This window comes from Eublepharis macularius, chromosome 12 (genome assembly GCF_028583425.1).
Source record: "Eublepharis macularius isolate TG4126 chromosome 12, MPM_Emac_v1.0, whole genome shotgun sequence".
Taxonomy (NCBI): domain Eukaryota; kingdom Metazoa; phylum Chordata; class Lepidosauria; order Squamata; family Eublepharidae; genus Eublepharis; species Eublepharis macularius.
The window spans coordinates 43,126,348-43,139,700 of NC_072801.1; the positions used below are offsets into that span (position 1 = coordinate 43,126,348).

The following is a 13,353-nucleotide window of genomic DNA, read 5'->3' on the forward strand; positions in this document are numbered from 1 at the left end:
CCCTCCAGCATGATGTTTTAAAATATGCATTTTTGTATAAAAAATAATTTAGGTGAAAAGCCTCTCCACTTAACTAGGATGCTTCATTTTCATTCTCAAGGGCCAGCTGTTGAAAATAACTCTAATTTACCTTGGCGTGGCAATGCCGCCAAAAAGCTGGCAGAGAAACCATGAGTAAGAGGCAGATTTTGTTCTGGAGCTGGAAATGGAATGGAAGAAATACATGACCAAGTGCTCCCGCCACAGTACCTGCAATACTATTATTTATTGCACGTACACCTTACCTCTCTTCTATCACACAATGCAAGCTGGCAAACACAGAGGTCCTCAGTACTCATCTAGGCACTAAAGAGACCTAGAGCTGCTTCACTGCAGCAGCATATGCCTTCAGACCATACTGTGGGACCAATGCAAGTTGGATTTGCAACCATGTTTCACACATGCACATCCTTCCTTGATTTTTCATCATGTGATTGCATACAGCTGAATGCATAAAGCAATGACTAAGCACTACATTTGAGAAGAAGCGAAGGGATATGAAAATTCTAGCTGCAGTGTCTGATCTGTGTTGAGACAGTCACACATGCAAATGAGAGCTAGCATAGATGTGGTGCTTAGTGTTGGGCTAGGGATCTGTGGGACCCAGGTTCAAATTCCCATTCTGCCATGGAAGCTTGTTGGGTGACCTTGGGCCAGTCACACACTCTCAGCCCAATCTACCTAACAGGGTTGTCGTTGTTAGAATTACAATCAAAGAGGGAAGAATGATGCCTAGGTCTACAATGGGGAGAAAAGAGAGTTATAAATAGACATGGGCCATTCCCACACGGCTTACCTGAACCCGGAATGTGGCGCAGCATGCGCAATATCGCACAAAACCCGCGAGAGAAAACGCGAACTTCCACATTTTTTTCGGCATGCTGCACAGCGTTCCGGGTTCAGGTAAGCTGTGTGGGAACAGCCCTGGGCACGAATTGAAATACGAAGCAAATTTCATCACAAAACGGGCTGTTTCGTATGTCGCGAAACAGTGTTTTGTGGGGCCGCGGTTATCATGAAATTATCCCAAAATTCAGAGAGAACCCACATGGTGTATATGGTGGGTGCCCCTGAGGGCACAAGGGAGGTGCGGGCCACCCCACCCCCAAGCCTGTTGCCCATGGGGGGCAGAAGGGAGGTGGTCAGCTCTGCTGACCGTCTCCTGGGCCTGTGAGGAGGGGTGTCCACCGAGATAACCCACATGCCATATTTGGGGGCTGCCTCTGAGGGCACCAGGGGGTGCGGGCCACCCCCACCCCCAAGCCTGTTGCCCACGAGGGGCAGAAGGGAGGCTGACCGCCTCCCGAGTCCACAAGGAGGGGCAGCCACCAACAAAACCCACATGCCATCTCTGGTGGGCGCCCCTTAGGGCATATTTCAGGATGAATGGTGGGGTTTTGGAGAAACCAGCTCCTCCTCCACATCCCAAACTCTTGGGACTGTCCCTGCTTGCCATCCACTCTGTCTTCCCAGCCCAGCTCCACACCATGGCCAGTCCATCCTCCTCCTCTGATCCAGCAATTCCCGGTTCCCATTTCAGTCATGCACTCTGGCAGCACTTCCCTTCCCACCCTTCCCATTGACCTTCCTGATCACCGTATTGCAAACTGGGAGGGTGGGTGAAGGAGAGCCTGCTGAAGTCTCCCTGCGAGTTTGGTATCTCCAGGTATGAAGGGGGCCATTGATTTACATAATTTATTCATGTCACCGAATTTGGCTTTTCATGATCCAGAATTTGGATGACCTGAGCACAGAAATGTATTTTATTTTTTCTTCATAGCACAGAGGACACACAGCCTGGCTGGCTTTGGCACAAATGACTACAAGACATTTTCTGTTTTCCTTTTCCCTTGCCCTGCCTCACTGCCATGCCTGTCAGTCATATTACTAGCTAATTTATTCACCTGCATGCTTGTGGCAGAGATACTCCTTTCACCAGGCAGTATTCCCTACCATGCCTGTCTGCCCTCTCATACATTGTTCACTTGCAAAGAAAGTGCCTGAATACACACTGACAATGCCTCTCCTTGTAGCACCTATAAGCCTAACAAAATGTGAGGTAGGGTTAGAGCTTTTGTGAGTCACAGCTCACTTCTTCAGATCTGAAGAAGTGAGCTGTGACTCACAAAAGCTCACACCCTACCTCAAATTCTTCAGATCTGAAGAAGTGAGCTGTGACTCACAAAAGCTCACAGCCTACCTCAAATTTTGTTAGTCTTAGAGGTGCTACCGGATTTTTGCTCTTTTCAAACACCTCTCCTTAACTGCCCTCCTTCCAGCAATGCAACTTCAATTCAAGAGCATTCATTAAAAGAAACACAAATAATTATCTACTTCCTTCCCACGTAGCAATGTCCTGCCACTTTTAAAACTTGGGTTTAGTTTTAGTGTGTGAGCCAAACTAGACATTTCAATCTTTAATGAGTCAGGTCCAGGAACCTCCACAGCAGCTGCGGGGAACAGCTTTTAAAGGACTGTGGAGGCCTGATTTGGCTCAGGAAAATGGCACAGAGTGGGGGAAGGCAGCTCTTCCTCCCTGCCTCCCATGCTGTGGTCCCTCCAGGCCTTTAAAAAGCAGCTGCAATGAGGCTGCAGGGAAAGTAAGTTCAAAAAGTAATGTGTAGCTTAGCCTTTATTGTCTACAGCCCATCCACTTCTGCTTTCCTTGATCAGGTTTGCCGTTTGCCCACTTATGGAGGAAAAACCTCTGCCCTCAGCTCCATCTCCTGCCCTCAAGAAATTGAGGAGTAGGGGGGAAATGGCTGGAAAATGTCCTCCATAGTGATGATTCAGGAATTTCTCTGTCTCTCTGACCTGGATAGTCCAAGGCAGACAAGCCCAATCCTGTTAGATCTCGTAAACTAAACAAGGTCAACTTTAGTTAGTAATTGGATGGGAGACCTCCAATGAAGACCAAGGTTGCAGCGGCAGGCAATGGCAAACTACCTCTGTTCATTCCTTGCCATGAAAACTCCACCATGGGTTGCCATAAGTCATCTATGACTTGACGGCACTCTCTACCACCACTTACAGTTTTTACTACAGAGATTGGAGAAATTCCAAGAGTGTCATCCAGAAGTGATATCACATCTCTCCACAAACTCCATGCTCCCCAGGTACCATCCTCAGCAGAGTTAGATCCTTTGCAGTGCAATCCTAATCAGAGTTACACCCTTCAAAGCCCCTTGATGCCAATGGTCTTAGAAAGGTGTAACAGCTTAGGATAGCACTGTTGGTCCATCAAAGCCAGTGTTGTCTACTCTGACGGGTAGTGGCTCTTCAGGCTCTGAGGCAGAGGTCCTTTCACATCACCAGCTATCAGATCTTTTTAAATGCAAATGCCAGCAATTGAACTTGAGACATTTGGTGTGCAACACAGATGCTCTTTAGGGTTGCCAGCCTCCAGGTGGTGGCTGGAGATCTCCTGGAATTACAACTGATTTCTAGGCAATAGAGATCTGTTCCCCTGGAGAAAATGGCTGCTTTGGAGGGTGGGTTCCATGGCATTATACCCTGCTGAGGTCACTCCACTCCACAAACCCCACCATTTCCAGGCTCCACCCCCAAGATCTCCAGGAATTTCTCAACCTGGAGCTGACAACCCTAATGCTCTTCCATGGCACCTCCCCAAACTATTGGACTCAAAGTGGTGGTGGAATGCTTGCACCCAAAGCTGTGAGTTAAAACCATGTATTTTGTGTACCTTGCTGAGGATGTAGATCAAATCTCCCCGCTGGAAGGATAGTTCATCCGGGTGGCCACTGGTACAGTCCCAAAGGCCTTGGTAATAATTTGTATAACTTCTGATGAAGCTTCCTGGAACCAGAAAAAAAGAGAGATAAAAAAATATAATTGCCTGCAAAGCAATTGCCACAAGACTGGCTTAATTCCACCTCAGCTTTAAAGAATTTAAATGTTGGAGATTTTTAATGTTTTTGTGATGATTTCTGTGCTGCTGTTGAAACTTTGTAATCCTGTAATTTTGTAATTTTTAAAATAATTATATTGTATTTATTTGTGGTTTTAAATCTTTGAAATGTGTTTTATTGAAATATTTATACAGTGTAATCTGCTCTGAGCCTGCTGGAGTGGGGAGGGCAAAATATAAGTTGAAGCAAATAAAATAAAATAATAAATCAATAAATTGGTGTGGTACAGATGAAGAGTGGGGATGAAAGAGAGGAATGAGTGAGTGAGATGATGACTGAGAGTGTGGGCAGAATGAACTGCAGTTTTTAGTTACTGAGTGGAGAAATAAGTCAGTCTGGGCAGAGCAGGCAACCTGTGTGAAAGTCTGAGGGGATTCTCATTCTAGTTCATTTAGGCAACCTGTGTGGAAGCCGGAACTATGTGGATCTGTGAGAGAACATTCATCCTGCTTTTGGGTTTTGACAGGCAAACTGTGTATGTGCCTGAGACAGAAAGTTTATGAAGATCTGTGTGACTGAGCCTGTGTGAAGAAACGTAACAAATGAGAACTATCTTTGAAACCATCAAGTTTAAGTACTAGAGTGAAACGGATATATTTCTTGTAAAAAAGTTTATTTTGGTTTTTTTAAATCCCAGGGTATTTGTCATTCCTATATATCCCATTCCTATCCTCAGGGCCACATAGTCCCACAAAAGAGCCTGACGCTTGGGGCACATTATTAAATGGGAAATTTAAATTACTTGTTTTGGAATATAATTCCTGGTGGCAGCAATCTACCCAGTGGGTGTAAGAGGAGGGTTAAAGGTAAAATCAAACTGAAAAAGAAAGGGGCTCATAACAGTTTTGGAGATTTACATTTTGGATATTCATCCACAATCTGCTTCCCTTAGGCCCTAACCTCTCTGGCTTCAGCCTCTGCTGGTAACAAAGGGATGGGGAGCTAAGTGCCTTCAAGCCCAGTGTGCATGTGTATCCTGCACACCACTTTCCTTCAGCTACTACAGTCTCTTTGGATTAGACTAATGAATGCTGATGCTGATTTCTTGTTCCCAATTCCTTATGCATAGGGGTGGCTCCCAAAATTCTCATTCAAATGTCTCTCTGGAGTTCAGAGTTACGAATAACTTGTTTCCAGTGAAGAACGGATGCATTAGGAATTGTTCATTGTTCTTTCTGTCATTTACAAATTTTGTTTAGAGCACTCTGTAAGTGCAGCATGTGACACTGCTCAGGTACTTCATTAATTTGTTTGTATCCTTTTCCTCCTCTGCATTATGCTTTGCACATCCATATTGATAAAACATTGAAAAGAAGCAGTCACGATGGGATTGTATGTATTGCTGCAGGAAGATACTTTTTTTTGGGTGATGTTTTTCCCTCAGTATAATAATCATAAGGTAGCTTTTTCTGCAGTGTTTTATCAGTGTACATGTGTATATTGGGAACATGGGGTAGAAGGAAACCAGAGTTGCCAGGTCCCCCATTGAGGAAACTAGGGGATGGAGGAGGGGGTAAGTACTTCCCCGCCCCCCCCACATGCACGTCTGGTGAAGTAGATGGGCGTGCTTGCACTTCATGTACATGCCTTAGGGCTGCATCCCCTGTTGTCCAGTGCCTTCCCCCCTCACCAGCCAGGTAACCAGTAATAGGGGGTGGGAACTGGCAGGTGTGGGGATCCCCTGGGGTAAATGATCCAAATAAACTGAAGGGATTAAAACAGAATGAAGATGTGCATGTTCTAATTCCAACATTAAAATCTGAAATTATCCTGCTGAACTGTAACAAAGGAGGAGTGAAAGTAAATACAGAGCACACTAAATGAACAGGCAAGGGGAAATGTGCCAATCCCTACTTATTCATCAAAGGAGTGCATGTGCAGCCCAAATAAGGAGCTGAAGTTTAAGCACTCTGTCCCATCCCCCAAATAAGCTTTGCCCTATCCTTCAACACAAACTTCTCATGGCTGCCCTTGCCAAGATGCCCAACGCCTCATTTTCTTGCACAATCTATTTTTATGCAAAATGTGCCCAACACATATGTATAAAGAGTTGAAATAAGCTTCAGTCACTGCCAAATCATAACCCCCTACCACGGGTGACTATCCCATTACATATGCTGATCCAAATCTCTGCTTTTGTTCAAGGTGGAGCTAGTGTGGTGTAGTGCTTAGGGCGTCAGACTAGATTCTGGGAGATGTGGGATCAAATTCCCACTATGCCATGGAAGTTCACTGGGTAACCTTGGGCCAGTCACACACTTTTAGTCTAACCTACCTCACAGGGTTGTTTGAGGATAAAATGATGGTGAGAAGGATGTAAGCAGCTTTGATTCCCCAGTGGGGACAAAGGCAATAAGTATGGATGTCCCACACCAGATACTCTCTTTGCCAATAAATACATGAATTTCAACATCATCAGTTTTCAGTTCATCTAACTATGCAGAGGACCTTGGTGCAAATGGATATTGGCAAATCAGGGAGAGATGCATCTCCTTTAGAGGAATTTTTTCCACCTCTGCTGATAGATCATCAAGGCAGGAGAAGTGTGGAGGGTAACTGAGGAAAGCTTGGCTACGGCCACTGTTAGATGGCCAGAGGGCAGAAGAGAGGAGGCAGCACATGAGGACAAGTTTCATAGGACCTGGTCCTCTTGGGTACACAGGGTGGCCTGGATTCTCTGCTCAAGAAATCAAATACAGTGATGAAGTAACCCCAACCTGTAAAAAAGTTTGCATATTATAAATATGCTCATTTTGCATAATTGATTCCTCTTCTGTCTGCCACAGGGCAACAGACCAAAGCAACACTGAGCACTGAAATGTCACTCCATTGACCAATGGAATCTCAGCATCCCATCCGAAAGTCCAGTTTTCATGGTTCTTTCTGAAATCATGAGGTCTAGAAGCCTGTTTTACATATTTCTCAGGTTAATGAATTGCGCATCCAAGCTGGGTTTAAACAGTGTGTTTTTCAAGGGGTGTCATCATCCATTTGTGTGGTAGGATTTCCTTATGTTAGGTGGCTGGGCATCAGCAGCTCAAGTCTTGGATCTCTTTACTTCTTGCACTTAACTGAGAGCAAAGTAAATTCGCTGCCACTAATACAACCCTGCTGTGCTATATAACAGGGGGCACATATGATGAAGGTAGGGGGGAAAAAAACACCATTCCGAATTAGATGTAAGAGACTTTGCAACAACCACCTCCCTGGATTAGTGTGGCCAGTTTTAGATTACCTAAATATGTCGAGGGCATTTGCGGAAACGAGTAATGGCAGAGCAGGGAGAAAGTCAGTCTCGGCAACTGTGCGTGAAAGAAAGTAGGTCTGCTTTTTCTTTTGTTTGAGATATTGAAAAGGGAACAAGAGGTGAGCGTGAGACATAGGACTGGGAAGAGAGCAAAGGAGCTCATGTAGAAAATTAAAAAACTTCTCAGGGCTCAAAACTTCTGATTTAGAGAGAAGCAAGCAAGATAGGGCTAATCGCTAGGCAACAATAAAGTGGGCAAAAGGACAGATTTAGGATTCACACTGGTTTCTTTTCTCCTGTTTGAAATGTCATCTCCATTTACCTTCCTCAATTTTCCTCTGTTCTGGTCAACTTTTTTTTAAAGTTAAGATCACAGTCCTTGGGGTATGAAACATGCTACAGCACATCTGCTGAAGCAAAGCAGATCCAGCTGGTGCACAGATAGGATACCTCCTGGGAATCTTCTATAAGCTGCCTTGGAATGCCACCATGGAAGAAAGGCAGGATACAAGTGTGCAATAGATATAATAAATAAGGCTCCCCCCAACTTTCTCTTGCCAGTTAATTAAAGGAAGCTCACCAAGAGCAAAAGGTAACAGGATTCAAGTAGGGTTTCAAAATCTTTTGGGTGTTTCACCGGAACCTTCAACAGTTCTTTGTATTTTGCTTTAAATAAAATTCACTGGCTTCACAAGTAAAGTGCAACATCTCCCTCCCACAAAAAGTCAGTGGTTTACTGAAATTTCCTTGGACTTCCCTTGGAAGTTTCACCTGAGAACAGGGATGAAAATAACTTGCATTTCTTACCTATACTGCCTCTCTTGGGGTGGTGGAGGGGACTTCGAAGCAGAAGATGGAATGTAACACTTTGGGTATTTTTGCTTTGCCCACTTTCTTACTGGCACTCAGCCCTGGTTTATACCAGTTTGCTTTCACCCCTGCTGGAGGAGGAACCTCTAAATTCTCCTTGAATTTTCTATTTAGTCAAAAGTTAATGAAAGCTCTAGATTAAAACAGAGCTACCTAAAAGACTTCCACTGCTTTACAAGTAAAAAAAAAAGAAAGACGTTTTGCACCACCTGAGCTGCTAAATAGTTAAGATCTGTGTCTTAAAAAAAATTACATCAAGGGAAATGTTCAGAAAAGATGACAATTTGCTTATATAGTGCCCCTCCCTGCAATTAAGGCACCTTAATCAATGTAATAAAACAACAATAAAAACATATTAGAAACCACTAAAAATAATTTTTTAAAAATTGCGATGGTAGGGGAAAAGCTCCCACAAAGCACATTTAACTTGAATCCAACAGTGCAGGGTTTACTTTAAGCAAGAACTGAACCCCAGAAACTGTCAGCCTTGGAACATATACAACAGTTACGCACAGCAGACAGCTTCTGAACATGAGAAGAGTGCATTTCTTTTACTATTGAATAGGCCACAGCCCATCACCATACATCTTAAAGCAGGGGGCAGAAAGTTTTGGTAACAGAATAGGGCTTTTCATGGTTTCTGGCAGAATTATATCAACCCTTGCAATAAGTGTATCTCCTAAAAGAGCTATCCAAACCTCCCCTGCTTGATGTGGCAGCTGAACACTTATCCCACCTCCCACCACATAAAAAAGTTGGGAGCTCCATCTTAGTGGCCTTGATGAACCACAGCTTATTTACACACTCCTGTTTCCTGCACCAAGTGCACAAAACGACACCCAGAACTGCAGGAAGCTCAAAAGTGGCTCCACCTAAGTGCTTCTTTCCTGTACTGGGTCCGGAAGATTCAAGAGGGGGAGAAAGAAGTAGGTGGCCAGTGGGTAGCTGGAGGGAGGAGTGGGCGGGCAGGACAGGGCTGATTCCAGGAAACAGGCTTTCCGTTCAACTCCCATGAGGCCAAAATTCTCAAGGAAAAAGCAAGGGTGGAGAACGAAGGCTCCCGGTGCACTCTGGAAGGGAATGCTGCCTGTCGATGGTGACTGGAGGCAGAGATGGAGAAGGCCAACTTTCCAGTCCACAGCTTTTCCTTGCTCTCCCTTCCTCTTGGCATGGGCAGCTGTGACTCTCCTTCCGCCCTGCCTCTGGTTTGCCTGGCCATTCCTAGCCCCCCCCCCCTCTACCTGAGCTCTCTCTCTCTTCTGCTTTCCTCCCTCCTTGGTTGTTCTTGTCCCTCCACCCTTTTGTTGCCTGGCGTTTATGAGTTTGGCTCTTACTGAAAGGTTTTTTGGTACCTGTTTCCTGAAGAAAGCGGGGTGGGGTGGGGGAAGGTTCAGAGCATTGGCACTTGGGGGAAAAATACTCAACACCAGGATGATGGATCAGGCAGCTTGATGAAAAGAAAGCCCTATGATAATTGCCATACATCACAGAATTGGGAAGGAAAGGAGCGGCAAGCAGGGCAAACTTTTATCCTCCATTTTAAATTCTGCACAATGTGAAAAACCAGTGATGCTCTTGGGATTAGAAAATTCAATTTTGTTTACTTTGGTCTGATTGGAAGAGATCATGTTATTCCCCCACCCCCACCTGCATAGTCTTTCCCCCCTTGTGCTTTATTTAGTTGGAAAATTAAACAGGAGTCCCATGACAACCTTAAAGATTAACAAAATGTATTGAAGCATACACTTTTATATGTCAGAGCTCACTTCATCAGATGTATTAGAGGAGAGTAGCGCAGAGAACCAGTTTGGTGTAGTGGTTAAGAGCACGGGACTCTAATCTGGATTGCTGGGTTTGATTCCCCACTCCTCCACTTGAAGCCAGCTGGGTGACCTTGGGTTAGTCACAGCTTCTAGGAGCTCTCTCAGCCCCACCCACCTCACAGGGTGTTTTGTTGTGGGGATAATAATGACATACTTTGTAAAACCGCTCTCAGTGGGCATTAAGTTGTCCTGAAGGGCAGTATATAAATCAAATGTTATTATTATTATTACATTTATAACAGTTATGGATATTCATGTCATGCATCCGATGAAGAGAGCTCTTACTCATGCAAGCTAATAAATCCTGTTGGTCTTCAAAATGCTATTGGATCCTTTTTAAAATTTTGCTACAACACACTAACATGGCTACCCCCTCTGGATTTTTTTACTAGGGTAAAAGATAGCTCTGCTTGAGTGCATCTATTTTGTATGATAAGATGGAGCCACCACAAAGCATACAATCCCCACCACTGTCTTCCCATGGTAAAGAAAGAAAGAAATGTGCCATTGAATAAAGGGGGACTTGCCTTCCTGGGGTTATTTCTGGTTCTCTTGGCAAGGTTATACCATTGTTTGGCTGTGTGTTTAGATTATGTTCCTGTTTCATCTCAAGAACTTCAGGAGGACTACAAGATAGGGCTGTCAACCAATTAAAGATTTTTTAAAAAGATAATTAATGGCCTAGGTTTTAATTGTTTGATTAGATGTAAGCACATTTGTAAATTGCCAAAACCTCATCACAGGTGCACAGGAGGAAGGGTGGAGTTGCTCTGAAGCATGAGAAAATATAGCTTTTAATTAGCAAAAGTGAGGACTTACTGCTGGAAAGGATGGCCATCTTTCTGTAGTCTTTCCTCCTTTTTAGGAGAATAGAATATTCCAAGAGCCTTCAAAAACAGACAAGCTCAGGGACTATCAGTACAAGAGATGGAAATTTTAAAAGATATATTGGCAATTGTTCTGACTGAGTGCTGCCAGCTTCAGAAAGTGGCTGGTGACCAACCCTTTTCAAGCGTCATGGGAGAAGACAAGACTTGCTGCCATGCAAGGAACTGCAGCCACACTTTGCTCTTGGACAAGTATACCTGTATGAATCCCGTTTCCAAACCTGCATGTGTCTCATGTACACTTTATATATTTAATGGTACTTTTCAGAAACATTAGGGGGGCCCCTCAGAGATGTAACATGTGAAGCGACCTTCAATAGTGATTTGACCTGAGCCCCAATCCAATCCTCTTTTATTGGCACCACGCTAACCACTGACCTGTCTTCTCTAACTTGTCAGCAACTTCGATGTTGTCTGGAGCAATCAAGCCAAGCTCCTCATCTGAAATGAGATTACAACAAATCATTAATCCAGCAGGCACCTGCTAACGGGTGCAGACTACAGGCGACACTGGCGTTTTATGACTGGAACTCGAGATTTATTTATTCCATTTATAGTCCACCTTTCTCACTGAGACTCAAGGTGGATTACACAGTGTGAGATTACCACAGTCAATATCAGGAACATTTCCATAAACAATGCCATAGGGTAAACAGACACAAGTTCATAAAGACTTTGCATTAGTGGTGAGGTCTATGGTTCCTAACTCATTAGTGGATCATCTGATGTCTAATCCAGTTCTGAAAAACAGCTACAGGGATCTCAATATGGATCAGGACTACAGAAGTGTGTAATGGTGGTGGTCGGGTAACTTCTCCCCAGTATGCTGATTCCCCCTCCCAAATGGCTGCTTTGTTTTATTTATTAAAACATTTATAACCTCACCTTTCCCTTGCAGCTCAAGGCAGCTTACAAATTCAAGATTAAGAATCGACAAAGTTCAATAAATCCCCATTAATACACTCCCCCTCCAAGAAACTGCCTGCAGGTTAAACCATGTTCAAAGCCTTTGCAAATAAAAGAGCCTTACAGCACTTCCTAAAATCTTCTAAACACTGTGTCCCTCTACCTCCTCAAGGAGTCTGTTCCACAAAGTAGGAGCCACTATACAGAAGGAATGAGTCTAATGATGCCAAAAGGGACACTTTATGCAGAGCAAGAAGAAGAAGATGGCAACCAGAAGTTTGTCAAGTGTACAAAAATCTGCCAAGAAAACATGGTGCTGTGACGTCTCCCATGGGTTGGTGCTTGCACAGGGGACTACTTTTACTTTTTTAATGGAGGCATATGGGAAGAGATGATCCTTCACATACATGGGTCCTACACCGTGAAGGGCTTTGCAGGTCATAACCAGCACCTTGAACTGAACTTGGAAACACATTGGCAGCTGTTTTAAAAGAGGCTAGACCTTGACAGTCACTGGCTGCTGCATTCCAAAGCAGGTGAAGTTTCCAGATTGTATACAAGGGCAGCCCAATGAACAGAGAGTTACAGCAGAGCTTTAATCTCTAGTAGGGAGGGAAAATAGGCACAGTATGGGTGCCTATCTACTTTTTTCCCCTACCAGGGTATGAAGGAGAGGAGGGAGGGGATTTCAAACAGAGAAAAACCATAGGTGGAAGAGTCAGCTCTCCCAGTACTGTGAATCTGATTCATATTTCAACCCCTCCAGTCTGCTCAGTTAAAACCAGGTGTGATAAGTGTCTATTGGCTGTTGCTCATGCTGTCACCATCATAATCCTTTCCAATATCGGGAGCAGTTTTTCAACTATTTTTGTTTGAGAATTTATTTTGAAAGGTAAACAATGAGCATATATACTAATACATGTATTTGTGCAACTTTTTTTTTAAAGGGCTCACCTAAAACACAAAGGGAAGGGCAAGCCTTAGAGTTGATCTTCCATCTGTCTGTCTCTATATGTTATTCTTTGGATCACACACTATTGAGATTAGTGGGTAGCCAGAATGGTTCATGGGGAAAAATCGAAACCCAGCAGTAACATAAAACTTTATTATTAGGACCAACCGAAATACCACAAATTTTGCATTATTTAGAAGATGCTGCATGGCATCCTGTGAAATGAAAACAAATGTCTGTCTTCCCCTTCTGACTGTGTTTAGAGCACCTTAACTATTAACAGAAAAGGAGGGAATGGGGGGGGGATGATTTCACTTTACCTAAATTGTAATTGCAAGCAGTAGAGAACCGAACACTTTAATAAACAGAAGCTGATAAAAACTAAGGTGCTCTCCTCGAGCCACTGGAGGAAACAAAGACGTATCAACACAACTCTTTCTTCTTGCAAGATCTGTTTGATTCAATGAGCGGAAAGGTTCTCTGTCAGTTTGTTTATCTCACAACTTTCTCCCCTTCCCTCTAACCTCCTTGAATGCTAAACTGGACAACCAGGCACAGGAATAAAAGATAAATTAGTATTAATATTAAACAATGGAGTTCGTTTTCTTATTTTCATAATTGTTATTTTTTTCATATGTTAGTAAATTAGTGCACATTGCTAATAGGAGGTTGATTTCAGATGTGAAACTGTAACCAGACG

At 43.7% G+C, this 13,353-nt stretch overlaps 1 protein-coding gene across 1 annotated transcript in view; it reads right to left on the bottom strand.

Annotated features, from left to right (window-relative positions):
- The window catches only part of SKAP1 (src kinase associated phosphoprotein 1), a 382,276-nt gene that overhangs the window by 44,335 nt on the left and 324,588 nt on the right, over window positions 1–13,353 (bottom strand). The window contains exons 9-10 of the mRNA XM_054994890.1: window positions 11,174–11,236; window positions 3,743–3,855 (exon numbers count right to left, since the gene is read on the bottom strand). Of these exons, the coding sequence (XP_054850865.1) occupies window positions 3,743–3,855; window positions 11,174–11,236 (176 nt within the window). The remainder of the gene's footprint in view (window positions 1–3,742; window positions 3,856–11,173; window positions 11,237–13,353) is intronic.